Genomic DNA, 23147 nt, shown 5'->3' on the forward strand with positions numbered 1-23147 from the left:
CAGGGGCTGCGCGCATACCGTCATGTCGCGACTACCGCCGAGTGACGGAGCACAACGAGCGCAACAAGGCTCTGCGAGGCCGTCGTCGCGCGGACACACCTCGTCCCCCTCCTTCGGCTCTGAACTCGCCTCGCCTGTTCGACCTGAGCGTTCGCAGAGACGGCCGGCAGGGAGTGGAATGACGCCGAGTCCAGCGACTTTGCGCGGGAACGAGAATGGGCGGTTCCCGGGACAGACGATGCAGGCTGGCGGACCCGACGTTCCGAGGGTAGGCGTCACGTCGGCGGGCGCAGGAGGCAACGGCGAGGGGAAGAATAGGCGGATGATGGACCAGCTGCGGGGCGGTAACGATGCGCCTGGTTCGCCGTCTTTCTCGCCAAATCCCGCCGCCTCTACCTCGTCAAACCCATTCGGCTCGTCCCTCTTGTCCCCCATCCCCGACCGTTCCGATACCTTCAACAACTTCGACGACGCATCATCGTCCTCCTCATCCCGCGCTGGCTCCCCCGAACCCGGCGAAGGCGATTCCCCTTCTCTCGTCGTACCCACCGCCCTTTCCGAAGCCATCTCTGCCTTCACGACTGCCGGCCAGCGACGCGCAGACGGTCGACGTGGCGGCCTCGCCGACCAAGGGTTCGACGTTCCTTCTTCTCGGCGCGGTCCAGGCGCGAGTGGCTCGTCGTCCCCCGAGCTGGCGCAGAAGTCGCCCGAGACTGCGAGGAGCGGCAAAGTCGCGCTCAACCCGCACGAGTACCCCGATACACCGGCGTTCCGCGAAGTCGACGACGTGCTCCGAAAAGTGCGCGACGAGTGGCCGGAGCTGGTGCGAGGGACGAGTCTTGCGGGACAGGCGGACGGTCAGGAGGACGAGGGCGACTTCGATCCCGTCTCCCTCGCACTGCACCTTCTCGAACCTGCACGACGAGGGAGTGCCGCCGAGCGGGACCCGCCACGAAGCGCGAATGGGACTCGACAGACCCTCCCGTCCTTCCTCCGCCTGAAAGGCCAGCTCGACCACGCCATCCGCTCCACCCTCTCTCCGCAGCTCAATCCGACGTCGTCCGGCAACGCCTACCGAGCCTACGAGTCGGCCATCACGACGCACAATGCGACTCTTGGCGCACTCACGAACGCGCAGAAGATGATCGCTGGGATGCGGACGGGTCTCGGCTCGACGAGGGAAAAGCTCGAAGGGACCGGTCGAGAGGGACTTGCGGGCATGTACGCGCGGATGGGCATGCTTGAGGAGATGGGCGGTATGCTCGACGAGATGTGCGTGTTGTCGGCTCGATCGCTTGTTCGCCAGCTAACTCTGACCTTCTCCGACAGCGACTCGCTCATGCGGCTTCCTCCTTCACTCGAAGCCCTTCTCGCGGAGAAACGCTTCCTCGGCGCCGTCGTCCTGCTCGTCCGCTCGATCAAGGCGCTGCACAAGCCCGAGATGCTCGAGATTGGCGCTCTTTCAGATCTTCGCGCATGGGCGGTGGCCCAGGAAGGCGTGAGTTCAGCTTCGCTCCGGCGGAGCGGGAATACGTTACTAACCGGTCACGCTCGCAGGTCGTCCTCGAGATCCTCATCGAGGAGCTGCACAACCACCTCTACCTCAAGTCCTTCTACTGCGACGTGCGATGGAAGAGTTATGCGCGCGGGCAGACTCAGCGTGCGTTCTCCCATTCGTGCGCCGTTCAGCCCGACTGACTTATGTTTGCATGCAGTGCCGCTCGTCGACTTCGGCGAGGATGCTGAGCCGACCCCATCGGCTACCGCGAGCCGCGAACCCAACACATCCTTCCAAGCGCATTCCTCCGGCCGATCGACGGCTCGACTACCACGACTGTCGAAGCTTCAGCGCTTCCTCCAAAACCTCGCGCTCAAGCCGTCCGGCGCCGACCCGGCTCTCGACGAAGCGTTCGAAGACCTGCTTCTCGATCCGGCAGATGCAGCGGACGGCGACGACGGACTTGGCGGGTCGCTCTCGCTCGGCGCAGGGGAAGGGCTGGACGGCTTCGGCGCTTCGGCCGCGCCGAGCAGTACGAAGGCGAGGCGGGAAGCGCACAAGCGGAGAAATCCCGAACTCGACTCCTTCACGTACATCGAGATGCTCATCGAGTCGCTCGCGGCGCTCGGCAAACTTGGGTATGCGCTGGATGCGGTCGGTCAGCGAGTGCAGGGCGAGATGTTCGCGCTCGTCGAGGCGACAATTGAGGAGGTGGAGGAGCGGTACGTCTAAAGGTGGTTCCGCTTGATGCAGGCGATGGATGCTGATTCTTGTGGAGGACAGAAACGACTCGAGCAAACCGTTCGCCAGTACGGTCGGTGCCGCTCGTCCTGCTTCCTCTCTCTACAATCCGCCGTCGCCTAATCCGAACGCCTCCTCGTCCGGCACCTTCACTGCGCTTGGCGCGTCCGCATCGGCTTCCGCAGCGGCAGCAGCAGCGGGAAGCTGGGCGACAGAAGGCGTCGCGTCTCTCCTCCGCCTCTCTGCGAGCGAGACCAACACGCTGGCGAGCAGCGTTGAGACGCTGCGAGACTTGTTCTGGACCCTGTACAGCAAGCTCGATGCGGTTTTGCAGGGCTTCCGGGTGTCGTACGAGGTCGCGAGCAGGATCTCCGAGGTGCGCTCGCCGTCTTCGCTTCGCTACACGGGACAATTCGCTGATCCTCCTCCCATGGCAGCGTCGGGACTTCAAGGATGCCTCACTCGTCCGGACAAGTTCGGGCAACCTCCTCTTCTCGCTGCTCGAGGTATGGAAGTCTGTTCAGCAGGAGGTGCGCCGCTTTCCTCCGCTTCCGACGGCACAGCATTGACGCTTTCCTCGACACCGCCCAGGTCCGCGCTTTGCTGCACGACTACTTGACCGACGACCAAAGCGGCACCGTCTCGTCGCGCAACCCGATCGTCAGCGTCAACGAGGTACTGCGCTTCCCGCGGCCTCGAGATGGCTCGAAGGTGCGTCTGCCGTCTTCGCCGCCGCTCTTCAGGCGCTAACCCGCCGTCCGCCCGCAGCAAGTTTTCCGGTTCGCCGAGTCGGACCTGCAGGCGTCGCACAAGCTCTTGAAGGACTACGAGGATGCGCTGAACATGGCGATCAAGGCGGCGGTCCCCGGCCTCATCACCGATGGCGCGCCATCGACAACTACTACCTCTGCGCTCATCGTCGCTTCGACAGACCCTTCCGCCGCAGCTGGCCGCTCAACAGGCTTGAACAATACGCACAAGGCGCTCGTTCCTGCCGACGCCTTCAACGTCTCCGTTCTCTTCGGTCCGACACTCGCCTTCCTCGACCGCGTCAAGGAGGTCATGCCTGGCGGTCTCATGGGAGAGGACGAGACGAGCGCAAGCACCGGCTTCAATGGCTTCCTCGACGAGTTCGTTTTGCGAACGTTCCTTCCGCAGCTGGAGGAGAAGGTCGCGAGCGTCTTCCACCAAGCCGTCGGTGGTATCGACGCCTTCCAGGAGGACCCGAACTCGAAGCGAGTCTCGCGTGTGCCGATCGTCCGGGTGAGTCCTGCTTCGTTCGCTGTTCTACTGGCTGGACCCTTGCTGACGCCGGCCTCGACAGTCCGTCTCGAATCTGATGCTCCTCATCTCGGCACTGTGCTCCATGCTCCGCGCAACGCCGTTCCACCGCGAGAACTACTCGCAGCTCATCGTCAGCGTCATCCACCAGTTCTACCAGCGCTGTTTCGAGCGCTTCAAGGGTGCGTATGTCTCAAGGAACAGGCCTACATGCGCTGACACGCCGTCCCGCAGACCTTGCCGCGCGCGAGACGACCGACAGCAACTCCTCCGCGCCATCCGGCTCAACGCTGGGACCGCTGAAGATGGCTGCAACGTGGGCGGACATGCCCGAGCTGCATGCTTGCCTGACCGAATTGCGCGGGGTGACGGTCAGTCGTCTCTCCCTTTCTCGCTCTGCCACTCATGCTAACGTCTTTTTCCGCAGCCCGGCGATGTTGGCCAGATGCGTCAGGTTCTCGCGAAGGAGACGAAGATCGAGCTCGACCGCAAGCGCAACGGCTTTGTCAAGGAGGACGACCTCATCAGCCCGAGCAAGAAGTTGTCGGCTCTTGCGACGCTGTACTCAAGTCTAGTGCGTGAGGCTATGGCAGCCGATCGAGAAATGGCTCACGTCCCGTCGCCTGCAGGATTGGTTCATCCACCGCGTCTCATCGCTAAAGTCGGCGGAGGGAACGCCAGCAGCTTTCTCGAACGGTTTCTCTGGCCCGCTCGGCTCTCAACGACCGCGCGAGAGTGCGTACTCGATCGCCAGCACCGACACCGGTCACTCGCTCGGCAGTCGCGAGATGGAGGACGAGGCTGGAGACGACCGACCGGAGGGCTTCGCTTTGCCGCTCACGAGCGAGATGACCAAGTGCGTCTGAACGCATCCCAATCAGCGCTGGCACTGACCTTCTGACCTTCGCAGGCCGTTCGAAGCGCTTCTTCGCTCGTACCGCCAGCTCGCCGACATGGTTCTGTTCACCCTTCGCCTCGAGATCCGCCTGCGCACGATGCACTACCTCGACAAGGCGACTCGCGACGGTGTCTACCAACTTGCGGAGGACATTCAGGAGCCAGATCCGAGCGTCGTCGACTTAAACAGCAACCTCGCCGAGTGCGACGAGATCGCTGCGAGCACGCTGAGCGAGGGCGAGCGGAAGTGAGTAGCGGGCGATTTGAATCGTTGGGGCGGGACTGACTGTACGGTTCCCGCAGGTCCATCTTCGAAGGCCTGTCGCTCCTGATGGACCAGCTTCTCGTCCACAACGCCCGCTTCATCCGCCTTGCGAACCACTTCGGACAAGCCAAGATGCTCCGCAACATCCTTGCACTACAGCAGAACCTCAAGAACCTCGGTGACAGCCCGCTCGACGTCGACTTTGACCGGAGCAGGCGGTTCTGGGACCTCTTCACGCTCGGTCCGAAGGTAAACCGCGCCGCGCCGTCTCCTGCCGGCACTCTCCGTCGCTGACGCTGTTGTCTCACTCCCGCAGACCATGCTGGACATGGTCAGGAAGGGCGAGGTCTCGTACGACTTCGACGACCTCAAGGCGCTCCTCAACCTGCAGTGCGGCGTCGACCAGTCCGGCAAGGACGGCTCGGCACCGAATGGCGCCTCTCTCGGAGCGAGCGGTGGTCCAGGTGACGTTCCCCTCAGCGGCGGCACCGACAGGAACCGGCGGCAGTACAACGAGTTCCTCATCGTGCGTGGGAAGGCTCTCGCTTTCGTTGATCGTCGCTTACACTTCTCGCGGTGCAGGAGCTCTTCTCTCTCGACCCGACGGGCGGCATGGCGGACGACTAGCGCGCTTTCAGTTCTTCTCTCGCTGGCGAAGCCGGTCGCGACTGTGCAAGCGATTCCATTCCACCTAAGCGTCTTATGTACCGTCTGCCGACCGCGCTCCAGTTGTCTGCTCTCGCCACTTCCGGTCCGTAAGTTCCTTGTTGCGCGACCTACTTGCGCTTCTTCGCCCAGTGTTGGCTCGGCAACGCAGTCCAGAGCATGTTCCTGCTAGCTCCGCGCTGCTGCTGAAGCTCGACAACGAGCGGGTTCTGATCGGGCTGAGAAGGGTGTTCGAGGTACTTGAGGAAAGCCGAGGAGATGGTGCCCCTTGTCTCGTCGGTGTCGCGGAAGAAGACGACCTTGACGCCGCCCTTCAAGCAGGCCGAGAAGAGACCCTTGACGCTCTGTCGGAGGCGCTTATGGACGTTGGCAGGGTGGCGCAGGGTCGAAGGAAGGAAGGCGACCTTGAAGCCCTCGCAGTCTGCCTCAGGCTCGAAAAACTTTCCGAGGCAGCGACAAAGCTTGACGAAAGTATCGCGCGCTTGGCCTTCGATGGCTTTGGGCGGTACGACGAGTTGGAAGTAGGTCGGAAACGGATGGGGAGGCTCGTCGAAGAAGAACTGGTCATCCGAGGCGTCCCACGAGATGAGAACCGCAGCGTCGGGCGAGAAGGAGCCGGCTGGCTCCCAGAAGTCGTACGGCAAGGCATAGGCTTCGGCCGGTCGAAGCTCGACGACCGTTACGCGGCTGAGGTCGACATCGCCAGACGGGAGGTACGCCTCGCTGCTTCGAGCGCCTTCCATCCAGATATCGCCGACGAAGAGATGACGCAGCGAGGGTGTGACTGAAGGGCTGAGTAGATCCGAGATGTAGCCGTCCTCCAAGGCGCGAATGTCGAAGAGCGAAAGGGAATGCAAGTGCGGGAAGACGACCTCCTCCTGAACGTTGAAAATCTCGTGGCCTTCGAGCGTGAGAGAGCGCAGTGCTACCAATGGAGACGTGTCAGTGAGGCGTTCCTCTGAATGAGCGAGCGCACGGGAGCTTACCCGCGAAACCCGCAATGCTGCTCAAGGAGGCGTCGCACTTGCACAGGCGGACGGTCTCGACCTGGCGAAGGGCGTGTTGCACGATGAGGAAGCCTGCCTGCTTGAATCCTGTCTGCCGGCGCCCGACAATGTAGTCGTAGAGACGGTCTGCTGCGAATCCCTTGACGTGCTTGAAGAGGTGACGGACGGCGCTCTTCGCTCCGAAGAACGACTCGGGATCTTCGAAAGCGGTCGGAGAAAGATAGGACCACAGAACGGGCTGAACGACGTCTTTGAAGGCCTTGCAGACGAGGCAGAGCGGTGCGAGGCGGGCGTGGTAGGGCGACCAGTCTTCGTCGAAGAAGTCACGCTGGATGTAGGAACGGAGGATGTCGAGGACAAGTTCGAGCGGGAGAGTGGCTGGCATGGCTTAGCGGGCAGTCTGAAGCGTGGGTGAGCAAGCGATGTGGTGAGGAGGAGGACAAGGGAGGACGGTCGGACCTCGTCGAGCGCCGGCAAGTCCGGCCAGCGAGCAGGCGAGTGCAAGAGATTTCAGGAGCGCTGTACAGTCGCTTGAAGCCCGCGGAACATGCTACTGACGCGCTCGCAAGGCTTTCATCGACTTGCGAAGGTCAAAGCGAAACGACGACGACGACCCGGGGCGCAGACAACGCATGCATTCCTCCGTTCTCTCAAATGTTGATGTACACAACGACAGGACCGTTCCCGGGCAAGTTGACGATCTGGTCGACGAAATCCCTCGCCATCGCAGCAATCTCGTCCTGGATCTCCTCCTCCTCGTCTTCCCTCTCCTCGACCTCGAGGCCAACGACATTGGTCCATCTACTCGGCTCCTCCGAGACGAGCGCGCCAAGCTTGGCTTCGACAGCGAGCGGGTTCTCGTCTTCCGTCGGCGAGCGGATGTAGTCGAGGAACTTTGCCGACATGGTCGACGACGCGTCGGATCCGCCGCGGTAGAAGACGACCGGGACAAAGAAGTCGAAGCAAGTCTGGAGGAAGAATCTGACCGAGGGCCTAAGCCAGGGGTTGAGGTTGGCTGGCGAGCGCAGGCGTTCTGGCAGGAAGACTGCCTCGAAGCCGCAGTCATCTTCAATCGAGTAGGCGATGTTGCGCACCATCGCTTCGAAGTACGGCGCCAGCGACTTGTCGGTGTAGACTCCGTCGGGAATGTTGAGCTGGAAGTACTCGGGAAGCTCGCCGGTTGGGTGGAAGCGAGTCGTCGGCGCCTGCCAGGAGAGGAGGAGCTTCGTCCGCGTGCCGCAAGGGCCCTCGGGCTGACGCAGGTCCTGCGGCAGGATAATGAGGTGCGAAGGGTCGATCTGGACGGCGTCGAGGCGGCCAAGGTCGAGCTTGGCGAGCGGCATGTACGTCTCGGCATCGTGGGCTTCGTCCATAAACTTGAACCTGCTGAGAAAGGTGTACTTGAGGTTGGGTGTGCAGCGTGAGCTGAATAGCTTGACGAGCGTCTCGTCGAGGGCAAAGATTCTGACAAGCGAAAGCGTCTTGATGTTGGGCAGGACGAGGTTGGGCTGGATCTCCTGGATGTGGTAGTTCTCGAGCGTGAGGTCGTAGAGGTCTGCTATAACCTGTCAGCCTCGCTAAGAGGGAACAGACTGCGAGACGCACTGGAGAACGAAGCGAACGCCGCCATCGAGACCGCTCCCCTCCCCAACCCCCTCAACTGGACGACCTCGACGTTGGGGAAGTAGAGGCGAATGATTTGAGCAGCCTTCTCGTCCGTGCGGTCGACCCTCCTGCAGCAAGGCCCCGCACCAACAAACCCCTTGACGCCCTTGTAAAGCTGGCGAGTTGCGCGGTTCGCCTTCTGCGGCGGGCGGCGCTTGGCGAGTTGGCGAGTCGACTTGAAGCGCACTGTCGTCCACAGGACGGGCTTGACGAGGTCTCGCATAGCCTTGCACACGCGGCACAGCTTCGCGAGCCTGGCGAGGCAAGCGGCCCAGTCATCGTCGAAGAAGTCGCGGGTGAGCGAGCGGTCGACGATGTCGAGGACGAGGGAGAGCGGGAGGAAAGCAGGCATCGTTCTGAGAGCAGTCCGTGAAGGTGCAGCTGTGTTGACGGGGTCGGAGGAGCGAGAGGAGCACAAGGGGACGGTCGGGCCTCTTCGAGCGACGGCAAGTCCGGCGAGGGCGGAGAGCGAGTGCAAGGGAGTGCAGGAGCGCGGTAAAGTCGTCGGCGGCGCAGTAAAGCCCCGAGTCGAGCATACGCAAGGCCTTCGTCGACTTGCGAAGGTCAAGCGGGGCCAGGAGGACAACTCGCTCGCGGTCTCGTCGACAGCAGCGTTCTCAAGCGGTCAAGCGAGCTTTACAGGTTCGTCCGTATCCTACTACACCTTCCGGAATCCCTCGCCGCCTCACATGCGCCCCTCGAGCCTTTCCCTGTCGAGGTAACGGCGAAACGGTTCCGAAGGTGAGGCGCCCATCTCCTCGTCCGCGCGGTACCAGCAAATGGATGGGTTGCCGTGCTTCTTGAGAGTGGCTAAGAAGCGGTCGCGAATCTCACCAAGACCGAAGTCGCGAACTGGCGTAGCGTCGGGATGAAGATTGTCCGGCAGGAAGAAGACTTTGGGTCGAAGGCCCCACTCGACACGGGCGGCGAGGCGGTGGACTGTAGCGCCAATGACATTGAGAGCAGTGTCGCCGCGGACAGCCGTTATGTCGAGGGAGATGCGACGGGCGTACTGTAGCTGGATGTAGGCCACGCCGCTGTCGACGCACTCGTCCGGGGGGGGGACGGGAGGGATAGGTCGCCGAAGTATGCGATCTCTGTGCGCAGGAGGGTAGGTACCGGGAAGTTCGGTGCGAAGGCGGCTGCGGCGGGAGTTGGAGGTGTTTGTCGGTAGCTGATCTCGAGCGCTGCGAGGCGCTTAAACAGCGCGACGTCGGAGAAGACGGCGGGCGACGACGTGCTCGGAAAGTCGAGCCCGAGGAGGCACAGGTGCCGCAGCAGTGGCGTAACGGCTGGGTTGCAGAAGTCGCGGATGATGTCCTCGTCAGGGCTGGTGAGGAGAAGCTCGGCGAGAGCGAGAGGGCTTGCTGGGCGAGGCGGAGGAACTGCGTACAGCCGGACTCCAAGGGCGAGAGAGGAGAGAGCTGAGCGATGCGGAGGTCAGCCTGGCGTCTCCAGGCGAAAGGAAATTGCGGCAAACCTGGATAGAGTTCCTTGGCGAAGTCGCACGAGGACAACGAAGCGTTGGCGCCGCCAACGAGGACAATCCTCTTGAGCGACGTTGACGACTCGGGGAGGACCCTGCCCAAGCTGTACGCGAGTTGGCCCGCGACGAGCGTCTGAACAGGTTGTCCTCGCTGCTCTGCCTCGCGCAACCTATCCCACACGACCGCCATGACGAGTTTTTGGCCCAGACGCGCACAGTGCCTTCCAGAGTACGTCTGACGACTCGATGGAACGCTTTGCAGACGAGCGCGAGGCGGGTGAGGCGTTGGAGGTGCTCGACCGCGCTCTCGTCGAGGCGGCGCGGGTGGGCGTAGTCGACGACGAGAAGCGTGAGTTCGAGCGGGAGCGTCGTCTGCATTGTCGGTTGAGCGAGTCTGAAGAATCTAGCCGCAGTCCGAGCGAGGTGAGGTGAGGAGTAGAGGGAAAGAGAAGTCGAGGAGGAGAAGGGCGACAAATTGCTGTCACTCGGCTTGCTTTCGCTCTCGAAGACGGTACGGTGACGATTGGAGTTGCAGAAGACTATGCATCCCCAACAAAGAACGAAAGAGGCAGCTCGACGAGATGTACCAACCCTTTTCTCCACCCCATCCTCCCACCGAGTTTGTTACACAGGGAGGCGGGGAAAGTGTATGATAGTCGGAAGACGATCTAGGACCTCTTCTAGGAGACACCCAGCGTGGGATGCGCGAACCGCCCGACTCGCCGCCCGAATCCCGCTCCTGAAAGAAGGGGATGAGGGCGGTGAGCCGGGTGGACGCGCGTGATGGCTTGGGGCTCTTGATGGATGATCCGGGGTGTGTGTGAGGGAGGAGGGAGGGGGAGGGAGCGAGAGAGAAGCCGAAGAGAAGCAGGAAAGAAGAAGCGAGTGAAGCAAAGCGCGAGCGACTGTCTCCGCGCCTACGCCCGCCACCTCGCGTCAGAGAACGCTCGAGGCCCGACGAGTGCGACGCATGACCCCCCTCGCGGAATCAATCGAGATCGCCTGGGAGGGAGGCGAGTTGAGGGTTCGATCTCGGACGCGGAATAAGTCGCACAACCTGCTTGTTTGGAATGGCTGTGGAGGAAATAACGTCCGTTGTGAAGGGTGGAGTGGTGTTTCGGCGAGGTGAGAGGCGAAGTTGGGAGGCGAGAATGGTAGACGGAGAGAAGCGAGGCAGAGGGTTAGCAAGATCAGAGGCGGCGTCGAGCAGCCCTCAGTCGAGATTGGCCCGTGAAACCGGCGAGTACAGGTCGTCAATGGGTAGCGAGATTGTCCCGGCCACTCAAAACGCTCTTGCCGACCACCTATCGCCCGTCCATACTCGGAAGACGCGGTTGGCGCGCTCTGCACGACCGGGCTCCATCGCTCGAAGCGAGAGGAGTTTTCGTTGAGACTTGGTCTCGCACGGCCATTATGTCCTCGACGCGTGGTGCGGATCGCGGATCGAGGGGATCACGAGCTGTGCTGGCTGAGACGGGGAGGGGCGAGGCGAGGGACAGATGGGGCGAGGCGGTACGAAGGGCGAAAAAACGCGATGGAGGCCTGAAGCCCATTGCACAGAAGAGTGAGCTGTAGAAAGAACGATCAGCAGTGCTCCAAGAAAGAAAAGAAGAGGAAGCAGGCCGGAGAACGCACGTCTACAGCTTCTCCTCCGACCGGGACACCCGAAAGCTGCGCCCATCCCGCCCGCGCCTCCCATCGCACAAAAAGCCGATAGAAGACGCAGCGAACGACCGCGACCGATGCTGTTGAATCTAAGCCACCTGAATGGCCACGCTGCCCCTAGAACCCGCACGCCGCGAGACGGACCAGTCCTCGAGGAACCAGTGGGCCCCGCAGCGCGCGTTCTCCTGGTCAAAGGAGACGAGGCAGGTGGAAAGAAAATGGCTAGGTGTGGGTACGCGAGGGAAGAGGGAGGGGAAGCGGATGGAATGGAGGAAAAGTTTCGACTGCGTCGGGAGGAGTCGAGCGGTGTAGCTGTCGCGGTTGTGATCGGTTGCTGCGGTGTTTGTGAGCAAGATGAGCGCGTTCACAAACCCGCCAGCGCTGTTTTGAGCGAGTACTGCGGGCGCAGAGTGTCGGCGAGATGGCGAGGTCGGGAGGAGCGACGACGGCACGCGGCGATGTGGGACTTGTCCGTCGGCGTAGCTGGAGCGTGTAGAGTCACGACGAGCTCGGTATCAGCCCGCCAGTGCGTGTGTGAGCCGTGGTGAGCGTGTAACAGAGGGAGAGGTTTGAGAGCCGCGAACGAGCGAACGGGTTTCGCGCAACAACTCGCTCTGCTGCACGACGCAGCGCACTGACGGACTCGCAAGGGTCACCAGGACACTCTGTGAGCACTGCCGATCCGCCCAGTCTTTCGAACGAGCCCGGTTGACCTCCTCCTTCCCCTCCTCGCGCCGTCACATCCCCGTCCATCCTTCTCCCGCAAACAGGACCCACGACGACTGGACAGGGCGACTGCTGGGATCTCTTTGACGCCCGAGACACGACCAGACGCGCGCTCGAGCGAGCTGGCGACGCCTGACGGCCCTTTGTTTCCTCGCTGCCCCTCATCGCCCGCTCGACCACCCGATACGCCTCGCAGGGCAGACTGAGGCGACGAAGCAGCTCGCGAGGGCCCCAGTAGTACCCTCTACTCCACCCGACTCACCCAGCGACCGTCGCCGACTCCCCATCTCCTTCTCGAGCCTCCCTTCTCTCGCTCCACAACTCGTCCGATGGCCATCTTCAAGTCGAAGCACAAGAAGAACGAGGGTTCGGCGTCGAACCGGGCAGACGCGACGGGCCAGTCTCCGCCCGTTGGTCCGGGCGGCTTCGAGCCACCTCTGCGCGACAGCGGGTTGAAGGGCAGCGTCGGAAGGTCAGGGATCCCTATTCCGTCTGCTGGCGGTGGGAGCGGAATGTACTCGTCGACTGGTTCGAACGGGTACGCGCCTCCCATCGGCGGGGCGAGCATAATCCCTCCTCCCATCGGCTACTCGAAGCCGTCGCACGTCGGCCCTCCTTCTTCCGCTCAACAAGCGCCTCAACCCGGTCCGCAACCCTCGTCGTCGCACACGGTCCTCTACCCCTGGTCTCAGCGACGCGTCAACCTCCTCCCCGCTCAACTCCTCCCCCCGCCTTCACCCGCCGACTCCCCCTCCGTCCCGCTCACTCCGCTCCTCGGCCCGCTCTCGCCCCTCCCCTTCCCGCGCTACGGCCACTCCGTCAACCCTGTCGCCGCCGCAACGCCCACAGGCGACCTCTACATCTTCGGCGGACTCGTCCAGAACAGCGTCCGCAACGACCTCTACCTCGTCCAGGCCAACTCGAGCCCAAACCTCGCTCCGTCCGGCGGGAAGAATAACCCGTACACGCCGCTCAACGTCGGGTTGATCGAGACGAGGGGTGAAGTACCTGGTCCGCGAGTCGGTCATGCGTCGGTCGGAGTTGGGAACGTCCTCATCGTCTGGGGAGGCGACACCAAGTCTCGACCTGAGGACAAGCAGGACGACGGGCTGTACCTCCTCAATCTTTCGACACGCGACTGGACGAGGGTCAAGACGGTCGGAAGGGCGCCGGAGGGGCGGTACGGGCATGCGGTCGCCATGGTCGGGAGCCGGTTCTTCGTCTTCGGCGGACAGACGGATGACGGAGGGTTCAAGAACGACCTGTGCTGGTTCGACTTGCAGAAGCGTGAGTCCGGTCGTATGATCTGCCGCTTTGCGTAGTCCCGGTACGGCGCTAACGGCTTCTCTTCTGTGGTCGGACTTGCAGTCAAGCAGGGCCAACCGTCCTGGTCCTTCATCGAGTATCAGCCTGGCCAGGTCGTTCCACCGCCTAGGACGGGCCACACCTGCGTCACCTTCGGCGACTCGCTCTACATGTGAGTGTCGCGCCTTGCTCGCATTGGGCGTGCTCCGGGGCATTCGGCCTCGATAAGCTCTCACTGGAAGCTTGAGCGCTGACACTCCTCGAATTGCAGCTTCGGCGGCACGGACGGCCAGTACCACTACAACGACACCTGGCAATTCGACCTCTCGACCTCGACCTGGACCGAACTCGCTTGCATCGGGTACATCCCCGTCCCGCGCGAGGGACACGCAGCGACGCTCGTCGACGACGTCATGTATGTCTTTGGAGGGCGCGGAGTCGATGGGAAGGATCTGGACGATCTGGCGGCGTTCAAGATCTCGAGTGAGTCGGGCGGTCTTCGCTGTTCAGCGCCGTCTCCTTGTGAGATACGAGCTGATGTGCGAATCCGAGCTCCGCGCAGACCACCGCTGGTTCATGTTCCAGAACATGGGACCCGCACCGACGGGACGCAGCGGGCACGCCATGGCGACGTTCCAGAAGAAGGTACTCGTCATCGGCGGCGAGAGCTACACGAGCGAGAAGGCCGACGACCCGTCCTGCGTGCATGTGCTTGATACGAGTGAGTTTCGACCAAGTGGCTTGCGCGCTCGCCCACCCTATGTGCTGGGAGCGTTGCTTGGCGAGTTCGTTAGCGGAACGCTCACAGCAGAACGCTCACAATCTGTGTTTGCAGCCAAGATCAAGTACCCTCCCGACTCGCGCCCTGTCCCTCAGTCCCAGCCCACCCAGCAGCCCGCTTCAGCTCCTCCCGCCCAGCCTCCATCTCAGCCTTCGCCTCCTACCGCCTACCCTTCGCAACTCCCGACGTCTCCTACGGGCGCTTCGACTGGCATTCCCATCGTCAAGCGCAAGTCGTCGATCCCCGTCGCAAGCGCAAACGGCTCGAACGGGCTCGAACGGCCCACCTCCGACCGCCGACGAGTTGCGGACGCGCGCTGCATCACCGACCGGCTCGACGAAGCGCGACCTCAAGTCGTCGCTCGGCGCCGCCGCAGGCGGTGCAGCAGCTGGCGGTATCGCGGCGGCAATGCTCAACGGTTCGAACGGCCCTTCGACCGCTTCCCCACCATCAGCAGCAGCTCCTCAGCAGAACGGCCGCCCGACTCGCCCTGCGCGCCCGGACGACGCCGAAGCCTTTCTCGCCGGGCGCGCGCGCTCGCCAACTGGCAGCCTGCGCGATCGTGAGCCTCGCATGCGACAGGCAAGCGGCGGGTCGGCGACTTCGGGCGGACCAGCAGCGAGCGGGACGAGTCCGTCGCTCGGAGCCGGAGGGATGGCGAGTCTCACGGGCGCTTTCGGGTCTCCGCCTTCGCATCCGCCTCATCCTTCGACGCCCGAACAACCCGCTTCGCAAGCGAATGTTCCTGCGGATGCCTTCTACTACCGCTCGCCTCAGCAGCAGCAGCAGTCTTCGTCGCAAGTCGACGAGGGTGCAGCGCGCGAGAAGGACGACAAGATCGCCCAGCTCGAGAAGGAGAAGCGGTGGCTTGTGCTTGAGGTGCAGAAGGCGAGGGAGCACGGCTTCGCGGCGCACGATGGCGGTGACGGTGAGAACGAGGTCTTGAGAGACGTTGGACCCGGTGAAGAGACGGACAACGAGCGCAGGTTGAAGGAGGCGTTGAGGGAGATGAAGCGCGAACTTGCGACGGTCAAGGTGAGCTTCGCATCTCGTCTAATCCCTTTCGACGGATCGTTCTCAGCTGGGCGGGTACTTGGGAGGTGATCAGCCATGCTTACCCTTGCGTCTCGCAGACCTCGATGGCTCAGCAAGTCGCCGCCGTCAACGACCGCTTCGCCAACTCCGACCGCTCTCGCACCGCAGCTCTGCAAGAAGCCTCGTACTACCGCGCAAAGCTCGCCGCTCTCGAGTCCGGCTCACCCTCCGACGTCGCCAAGCTCGAGCGTGACCGTACCGCCGAGCTCGAGAAGAAGCTCGCCGACGCCATCTCGGCTCGTTCGGCCCTCGAGGCGCAGGTCGCCAAGCTCGAGCAGGACGTCTCGCACCACCAGACGATGCGTTCGAGCGCCGAGGAGCGTCACCAAGCCGTTCTCGCCCGTGCGAATGACGCGGAGCAGTCGCATGCTCGCGTCCTTGGCGAGTTCAACGGACTGCAGAAGCAGGCGCACGAGAACGACCGCAGCCTCGCCGACCACATCGAGAAGCTCGCAGCACTTCAGACGACGTCGAGGCAGCTCGAGGGGGACAATGCGCGCCTCAAGGAGCAGGTCGACACGCACGAATCGTCGATTGCGAATTGGCTCGCCACGCTGGAAGCGTCCGAGGCTGCGTTGACGGCAGCTCAGCAGCGCAACGACGAGCTTTCGACGTTGTGGGACAAGGCAACGACTGAGCTTACCCAGCAGCAGCTCCGCGTTGCTGAGCTTGAGCACCAAGCTGAACAGCTTCGCATCGAGCGAGACGCCGCTCTCGCCAAGGCGGACGATGTCGAGCGCCAGCACCAGTCGACCCGCAAGGCGCACGACAAGGTTCACGCGCTCGCCAGCGGCGGACTGACCCAGCTCCTCGCCGCTCATCGCGACGGCCAAGCGATGCGCAATGTCGGCTCTCGCAACGTCGACGAGTTGCCCGCCGCTCATGCCGACCGTCTCCGCGCGATGGAGGACCAGGTCGCATCCGTTCAGCAGCTCCACTTCGACGCACAGTCGAAGCACGAATCTCTCGCTGCCGAACTTGCAGCAGCTCGCGAGCGTGAAGCCGGCCTCACCACCCAGCTCTCGCAACTTCGCATGCAGCTCGCGACCGTACAGGCGCAGCACTCGCACGCGATGGACGATCTCGGCAAGCAAAGGTCGCTTGTCGCTCAGCACGAATCGTCGGCTCGGGACATCTCGCGCGCTCGCGATGCCGCCGAGGTCAAGGCCGGCTTCCTGCGCTCGATCCTCGCCGACCATGGCCTCGCCGCGCCGACCGCAGACGAGATCGCAGCTCGCTTCCCTCCCATGAACGGCACCGAGTCGTCCGAGCAACTCGCCCAGCGCGTCAGGGAACTCGAGCTCGAGGTCGAGTCTCGCCAGCGCCAGAAGCAGCAGCTCGAGGAGCGGATGCGTGAGCAGGAGGGCGAGGTCTCGCGCCTGCGAGATGAGCTCGACACGTCGAAGGGCGACGTCGAGTCCGAGCACAAGGAGCGCGCCGATAAGACGCAGGAAGAGCTTGTCGCCCTTCAGGACCGCCACAAGCAGCTGGAGGCGACGCACCTCAAGGCCGTCCAGTACGTGAAGGGCACGGAGAAGATGCTGCGCCGTATGAAGGAGGTGCGTTGCCGCTCTGCCTCTTCTGAGTTGAGCTTGGCTGACTGGGTTCGTCCGCAGGAGCTCACACGGTACAAGGAGCGCTGCGAGGAGCTCGAGTCACCGCAGCGTCAAGCCGAGCTCGACGGCCTCCGCTCGCAGGTCCACGAGCTTCGCGGCTTGTCCGAGTCTTCGTCGCAAGAGACGCAGGAGCTCCACCAACGCCTCGCGGCTCTTCAGGCCAAATACCAGCAGACCGTCCGCCAACACGAGGAACAGTCCCACTCGAAGGTCAGCAGCCTCGAAGCAGAGGTTGACAAGCTGCACGCCGATCTCGCCAAAGCCCAGCACGACCTCGAGGAGACGCTCGCCGTCAACGCATCGCTTAACAAGGAGCTCCAGTCGGCGTTGAAGAACCCGGCGTCCCCTCGCATCGGCTCTGCGGCTGGCTTCACCGGCGGATCCGAGGATGTCGCTCGCTTGCATACCGAGCTCGAGCAGTGAGGACTTACGTCTTCTCTCGTGTGTCGCTCGTTGCTTACCTCTACTAACTCTCGCAGAGCGCAAAACAAGGCCGAATGGCTCAAGCGGGAGAACGCGTCTCTCGAGCAACGCTGCCGGACAGCGTGCGTGCCCCGGCGTTCCCTCGGTGATTTCCTAAACTGACTCTGTCACCCACGCGCAGTGAATCGAAGATCGCGATTCTGCTCGACCACATGGAGGGCGTCCAGAGCGACCACTACGAAGGCTCGTCAAACCTCGACCACGACCGGTCTGGGGAGGTTGACCACCACTGGCAGCAAGACCATCTTCGCCAGGAGTCGTCCGACGCGCCCTCCGAGTACGAGGCCGAGCAGCCGCAGCGTCGAGCGTGAACGACCGGATTCCCTTTACCTTTCTCTACTCTCGTTTCCTCGCTTCTTTCACGATTGATCGATACCCGGGCCCACCCTACGACCGCTCGTTCTTGCCCTTTGCTCCTAGCATACCCCTACCTTTCTTTTCGTCACCCCTCCTACGATTCTGCGCAACAACGAACTCGCTTGCCTCCTTTCTTGCGAGCGGTGTTGCGGATGTGGACAAACTTGCGACCCGTACTCTCGCGCGTATGTGTACGCCGCTGAAGAAAGGATGGAGGATTGGAGCCTAGAGAGAACTGGATGCGAAGCAAGGCGGCGAGAAGCGACAGCCGCTCACGTACTAAGGGGAGCACTGATGGAGGTGAAGGCAGCATTACACGCTAGATGTGCTGATACAACTGATTGTGGGCGGTCTGGAGGGTAAAGGGAGAGCGTGCCGCCTCACGCAATGATGTACACAGGATCTCGTCGACGACGAGGCGAGGGGAACGAGTCGAAGATGTCCACACGCTTAGTACGAAACGCGCGAGCGGCCGTCGTTCATGTTGTTCGAGACGTCCTCGACAAGCTTGTCGGCCTGCTCATCCGCCTGGGCGTAGTTCTGAGTGCCGCGACGAGGGCGTTCGCCGTCGACGATGTTGTCCTTGCGGACGCCGTCGTACTCGTCGTTCTCGAACTCGCCTGTACAAGAGAACGACGTCAGCTTCCGAGTCTAGCGAGCGAGAGGGGACAGGACGGACCGTCGCCGATCTGGTTGTCCTTCACAGACTCGTAGCTCTCGCCGGTGGGGGCGTTGACGCCCTTGTCGTCGGTGAAAGGTTCGTCGGGTCCGTCAAGGACGCCCTCGAGCTGGGTGGTGACCGAAGGGTCGTTGTCGGGGACCTGAGAGAGGGGAAGGAGGAAAGGCGAAATCGAGAAAGACGAGGCATAGTGAGATGAAAGGGTACGAAGCGGTAGTGGGAGTGTCGAATGAGCGCAGGCGAGGCGGCGAGGCGAAGCAGAGAGATGAAGTGGATGTCAGCAATCCATTGACGGCGAAAGAGGGGATGGAGGACGCACGATGCCCTCGTCCTGCTGGAACTTGTCAGAGTTCTGCATCTTGTCTGATTATTGGAGTTTGGTGTGGAAGCGTGAAAGATTGGCTGAGTGCGCGGTGCGAGGAAGAAAGAAGGAGAAAGAGAGGGATGAAGCGGTTTTGCAGGCTCTTGACCGCGCCTGTTTCGTCACCCTCCCGCTACGCGAGCCAGTGAGATCACTCTAATCATCGGACAGACGTCGGGAAAGCCAGCATCGGGAAGCAAGTCGACATCGCGCGCCGCGAGCACATCGACGCAATAGCTTCTGCCAATCGAGGCTTGGAGTTGGCAGTCTTGATTAGAATAGCTGTTCGCGGCGACAGATTGGCGTTCGCTGCGGATTGATGAACGGCTGCTGGGCGGAAGCGGCTGTCGATCGAAGCGAAGCGGGTCCGTCGAGGCAGGAAGAAGACGAGGAGCGGGCGGCCGAAGGAGCGTCACGGCGAGGCTTTGAATCGAAAGACGTCGGTGGTCCATCAAGCCCGATGCGAGAGGATCTTAAGAGCGTTCGGAAGTCGTGTGGAAGTCGCGAGGAAGCTGAGGGGTCGATCTGGCGCAAAGGCGTCGAGCCGGATTCCACACCGCGGAATCTACTTTGCCTCGCCCTTGGCCTGCTTCATCTTCAGCTTCTTCCGCTGCTTCTTCGACAGTTCGCCGCTTGGTGTCGATGTGCCGGACAGCGCGGGAGAAGCTGCCGCATGGGGTTCGACCTGCGAACGTCTCCGCTTCGTCTCGCTCGACTTGGGTGTAGCTGTGCCAGACTTGGCCTGTGGCGTCGCGGGTCTGGGCTGGTCGTAACCTGCGTGTTTGTGTCAGCTCAGAAACGATGACTTCGTCCGGCGACGCAGCGCACCTGCAAACGGATCCACCCCATTTCGCTTCTTCGCCTCGCCCACGCTCTTCGCCTTCCCCTTGGTCTTCGCGCTCGCCTCCTCGGGCGCCTCCTCAGCAGCAACACTGACGTGCTCGGCCTTGTCCACGTCCATCGCACCCTCCGCCTCGTCATCCTCGTCCTCGTCCTTGTCCTCGAGCAACCGCTCGACTTCTTCCTGCTCCTCGTCGGTGAAGCGAGTATGTGTGCCGCTTGGTCCAGCCGCAGCGGAGGCGTCGGTGTAGTTCGGATCGACAGAGGCGCGGGAAGAGGAGATGGCGGCATTGATAAAGCGGGAGGCGGCGGATTTGTCGAGTTGCATTCGGGCTGCAGGGCGTAGAGTGGGTCAGCAAGGGTTCTTCTCGGCTGCGAGAGAGCAGTACGAACGTCGATCTGCGGGCCCGTCCGGCGAGACGCCCTGCTCCGCCGACTTGAGCTTGCCAAAGTAGCCTTTCAGTCGTTCCTGTGACAGGTCGCAAAGTCAGCGGCCGTCCTACGATAATCTGAAGCTCGACGTACAATCTCCTGCATGACCGGATGCGTGCTTGGCTCGATCCCGGCCGTCTTGAGGTAGACTGTCCCGGCAAGCTCAGGAAGGTTAGCTCAAGTACACAACAGTAGGGCAGGGCGACGCACCCCATATCAAGTCGTGGACCACGTAGCTCGTCAGAACCTGCAGTCGCGCCTGCACGAGCGGGTCCTGGTCCGCGAGGACTTCATCAAACGGTTTGGCGAGGAGGGGTTCCAGGGCCGTCTCGAGCGAGTCCAGCGAAGTCGAGAGGGTCGCAAGGGTCGCAGAAGGGTCTGTGTCGGCCATGCTGAGCGTTTCAAGCCTTTTAGCGGGCGTTGTAGCGGTGCAAGCGGTTTGGGAGATGAAGAGGGACGGAGTCGAGTGGGTTGTCCTCGTCCACACCGCTCGCTTGCTCGATTAGACCCTCTCGAGCGCTCAGTAGGATGGTGAGCAGCGAGTGTCACTCCCTGTGAAGCGCGCAAAGCCGCTGACCCTGTTCTCCTCCCCCTCCACCTCGTCTTCCTCGAACCGACTCGACGCGCTCACACACCGCCTGGATGATGCTCTGCGTATGCTCAACTGCGTCCACAGTCCGAGCTGCGGCATACGGCGAACGCACAGATCGCGCAGCTCCACGCTCGTTACACCGGTGCGTGCTTCTCACCCGCTCGCCTCCCTCTTCCCTTCGCGTCTTCGTACAGGGGACTGGGGGCCGACGCGTCCTACCTGCAGGCACTGGACACGCCGACATCACGAAGTAGTGTGTCCGATTCGCTTGCCCGCGTCGCAGCAGCTCGCCTAACCTGCCTCCTCCTCCTCGCAGCGAGTGGATAACGAACCAGCACCGCGACACCTCCTCCTCCATCGTTGGACACCCGGCACTGCTGCAATACCTCGCGATTGCGGACGGCGAGACGACGGCGCGGACAAAGTTCGAGTTGACGGAGGTGAGCATCCGTCTCGAGATCCCATCCTCTTCCGGCTTGCTGACCAGCTCGCTCTTCGCAGAGGATGCTCCACCCGTGTGGACCGCCTCCGCCAAAGGAGGACGACTAGGCGTCGTGTTGTCTTGCTGTACTTTGTCATTGTTGCATTTTACCCTTGTGATTGGAGTCAATGCTGAGCAGTCTCGTCAGCTGCCTGCGCACCGGTAACCGAGCTTGAACGTGCATCGTTGGACGGTGAGCCGGGTGCCGAATGAAGCATTCGGAAGAACGTCTGAGCCTCAGGGATTCGCATGGACGAAAGGGCACGGGATCGTTTCAAGCGAGAGTACAAAAGCGAAGCGCACCATCCCTCTCCACCTACTCGTTCGGCGTCTCCTTCCAGACCTCGCTCTGCGAACGGGAACAAGCGCAAATGAATGCCTCAGCGTACAGATGGGTTGAAGGCAGCGAGCAACTCACGTCGATCTGCCAGCCATGTAAGAGCGCCTCGCCAGTCTTGGGGTTGCGACGAGTGACGGTAGAACCGTGGCGGGTGATGCGTTCGTCGTGACTGCGCGCACGAAGGTCTTGAATCGCAGTGCGGAGTGGTCCTGGAATCGAATCCTGGTCTGGCTCAACCTCTAGGCTGCTTGACGTCGGGCGAGCGTCTGGGCTGACTTCGCCGGCTAGTATCTCGGGCGATTCGTCGACTGTCTTAGCGGCATTCTCGATAGGCTGGTCCACCTCGTTATCCCCCTCTGATCCGTCTTCCTCGACCCCGACAGCCAGAGCTGCAGTCTCGTCGGCCGTTCCTTCTCCCCTCATGACCTTGTTGAGGAGGTCGACAAAGCTGGTCTGCTCAGACGCCGAGTCCTCGCCTTGTGCCGAGTCCGAGGGGGAGGACTTCGTGTGAGCGCGATCTCAGAGACCTTGTCGGCGCGTCTCAGTCGGTAGTCGATGGAGATGATGGGAGCTTTGGCACGCGAATTGATGAAGTCGAGGATCAAGTCGGGGACAAGATGCAAGTCTTCGGCGATAGGCGGAAACACAGCCTGCAGCTCGAGGGTTTCGAGCTGATGCGGGAGCGACTCGAAGAAGGTGGACAATACTTGTGTCGGGGCAGGATTGACGAGCGCCGGCGTCAGGATGCCGCAGGTCCGCAGCAGAAGGTGTTTGAGCTTCGGCAACCCACTTATGGCCGCCGTGATCGCGCCAAGCGACCCGTACAGGAGGTCGTGGCCGTCGAGATGAAGACAAAGGTAGTTGAGGGTCGTGAAGGTGGGTGTAAGACTTTGCAACAGCGCGAGAGTCGTTTGTTCGATGGGCGACAAGCTGATCTGACCCAGAGTCGCAGGGTTGATGGCGTACAAGACGTTCTGGAAGATGGTTTCACTGATGAGGCTGCTGTCGAGAGACGCTGCCGACCAATCGAGGTAAAGATCGCGGAAGCTCATCGGCGGAAGTCGACGGACGAGCGCATTCTCTGCAGTCAGCGCGGAGCCGTCTAGAGTGAGCAGGCCAAACGGAACGTTGAGGTGTTCGACACCGGGGACTGCATGCATCATGCGCATGAAGGCGTCACCGTCTGTGTACGAGTACGCTTCGAAGGTCACGATCTTGATGGTCGAGTGCTTTGCGACCGACCGAAGCGGAAAGAGAGTCTCGAGTAGGATTCCGTGACCCGAGAAGATGTGCAGCTCGCGCAAGTGTTCGCAATGTGCGAAGAGGCGGCCCAGGTCGCAGCAGTTCTGCACAATGACCTCCTTGTACCACTCTTCCGAGTCGAACTTGTCCTTCACATCCTCGTAGAGTTTCGGCCCCTTCGTGTAGAGCATCTCAAGCCATTTGGCCGTGCGCGGGTATTTGAGCATGTGCTGAAGCGTCTCGTCGCGGGTCGTCAAGTCGAGGTCGACGCGAGACCAAACCCAGGCGGTTCCACGTTCACGCCAGGCGCGGCAGACGAGGCTGATGCTGCGTCCGTAGTCGATGCGAGTCGGACTCGAGTAGAATGACCAAGTCTTGCCGTCGATGTGGTCGAGTATGCGGTCGAGGATCTCGGGAGGAAGACGAGGCGAGGGGAGGTCAGGCTGGCAGTCGGGCGTGTCGCGGCTCGTCTCGTTGGCGTTCGAGGACATCTCTGCTGACGCTGTGAGCGTGGGCACGTTCAGCGACGTCCTCACCACGGAGGTTGAACGGGTTGCTCACCTCGAGCTGATGAACCGGCGAGCAGAAGAAGAGGGCGATGCGGGGCGTTGCAGGCGGTCAGGTAGCTTCGGAAGACGCTTTGTCG

General features: G+C 62.2%; 9 protein-coding genes across 9 annotated transcripts; 3 read left to right on the plus strand and 6 right to left on the minus strand.

Moving 5' to 3' along the window:
• Positions 1-22: 22 nt before the first annotated feature.
• On the plus strand, positions 23-5309 carry RHTO_00964 (exocyst complex component, sec8 subunit; the record flags this gene model as incomplete). The annotated part of the gene is made up of 16 exons (XM_016414648.1): positions 23-1272; positions 1330-1498; positions 1558-1660; positions 1716-2220; positions 2282-2615; positions 2677-2769; positions 2831-2950; positions 3008-3502; positions 3564-3702; positions 3755-3891; positions 3948-4094; positions 4150-4376; positions 4431-4664; positions 4721-4931; positions 4999-5208; positions 5265-5309. The coding sequence occupies 16 exons, from the start codon at positions 23-25 to the stop codon at positions 5307-5309; spliced, it is 4419 nt and encodes a 1472-aa protein (XP_016273329.1).
• Positions 5310-5458: 149 nt separating this feature from the next.
• RHTO_00965 (uncharacterized protein) lies at positions 5459-6740 on the minus strand (the record flags this gene model as incomplete). Its single annotated transcript, XM_016414649.1, has 2 exons — positions 5459-6273; positions 6335-6740. 2 exons carry the CDS (start codon positions 6738-6740, stop codon positions 5459-5461), a joined length of 1221 nt encoding a protein of 406 aa, XP_016273330.1.
• Positions 6741-7005: 265 nt separating this feature from the next.
• RHTO_00966 (uncharacterized protein) lies at positions 7006-8372 on the minus strand (the record flags this gene model as incomplete). Its single annotated transcript, XM_016414650.1, has 2 exons — positions 7006-7910; positions 7961-8372. 2 exons carry the CDS (start codon positions 8370-8372, stop codon positions 7006-7008), a joined length of 1317 nt encoding a protein of 438 aa, XP_016273331.1.
• A 333-nt stretch (positions 8373-8705) lies between these two features.
• Positions 8706-9696, minus strand: RHTO_00967 (uncharacterized protein; the record flags this gene model as incomplete). Its single annotated transcript, XM_016414651.1, has 3 exons — positions 8706-8959; positions 9034-9444; positions 9501-9696. The coding sequence occupies 3 exons, from the start codon at positions 9694-9696 to the stop codon at positions 8706-8708; spliced, it is 861 nt and encodes a 286-aa protein (XP_016273332.1).
• A 2530-nt stretch (positions 9697-12226) lies between these two features.
• Positions 12227-17488, plus strand: RHTO_00968 (cell polarity protein, Tea1; the record flags this gene model as incomplete). Its single annotated transcript, XM_016414652.1, has 10 exons — positions 12227-13184; positions 13266-13374; positions 13474-13685; positions 13765-13923; positions 14038-14228; positions 14287-15018; positions 15117-16637; positions 16695-17113; positions 17174-17239; positions 17299-17488. 10 exons carry the CDS (start codon positions 12227-12229, stop codon positions 17486-17488), a joined length of 4557 nt encoding a protein of 1518 aa, XP_016273333.1.
• A 496-nt stretch (positions 17489-17984) lies between these two features.
• Positions 17985-18571, minus strand: RHTO_00969 (uncharacterized protein; the record flags this gene model as incomplete). The annotated part of the gene is made up of 3 exons (XM_016414653.1): positions 17985-18154; positions 18214-18355; positions 18533-18571. 3 exons carry the CDS (start codon positions 18569-18571, stop codon positions 17985-17987), a joined length of 351 nt encoding a protein of 116 aa, XP_016273334.1.
• A 568-nt stretch (positions 18572-19139) lies between these two features.
• On the minus strand, positions 19140-20237 carry RHTO_00970 (exosome complex protein LRP1; the record flags this gene model as incomplete). The annotated part of the gene is made up of 5 exons (XM_016414654.1): positions 19140-19348; positions 19403-19747; positions 19808-19883; positions 19940-19995; positions 20057-20237. The coding sequence occupies 5 exons, from the start codon at positions 20235-20237 to the stop codon at positions 19140-19142; spliced, it is 867 nt and encodes a 288-aa protein (XP_016273335.1).
• Positions 20238-20374: 137 nt separating this feature from the next.
• On the plus strand, positions 20375-20987 carry RHTO_00971 (splicing factor 3B subunit 5; the record flags this gene model as incomplete). The annotated part of the gene is made up of 5 exons (XM_016414655.1): positions 20375-20377; positions 20523-20580; positions 20664-20691; positions 20755-20878; positions 20940-20987. 5 exons carry the CDS (start codon positions 20375-20377, stop codon positions 20985-20987), a joined length of 261 nt encoding a protein of 86 aa, XP_016273336.1.
• A 248-nt stretch (positions 20988-21235) lies between these two features.
• RHTO_00972 (uncharacterized protein) lies at positions 21236-22992 on the minus strand (the record flags this gene model as incomplete). The annotated part of the gene is made up of 3 exons (XM_016414656.1): positions 21236-21268; positions 21338-21760; positions 21787-22992. 3 exons carry the CDS (start codon positions 22990-22992, stop codon positions 21236-21238), a joined length of 1662 nt encoding a protein of 553 aa, XP_016273337.1.
• Between the last annotated feature and the right edge of the window lie 155 nt (positions 22993-23147).

Source organism: Rhodotorula toruloides (genome assembly GCF_000320785.1).
Source record: "Rhodotorula toruloides NP11 unplaced genomic scaffold Scaffold11, whole genome shotgun sequence".
Taxonomy (NCBI): domain Eukaryota; kingdom Fungi; phylum Basidiomycota; class Microbotryomycetes; order Sporidiobolales; family Sporidiobolaceae; genus Rhodotorula; species Rhodotorula toruloides.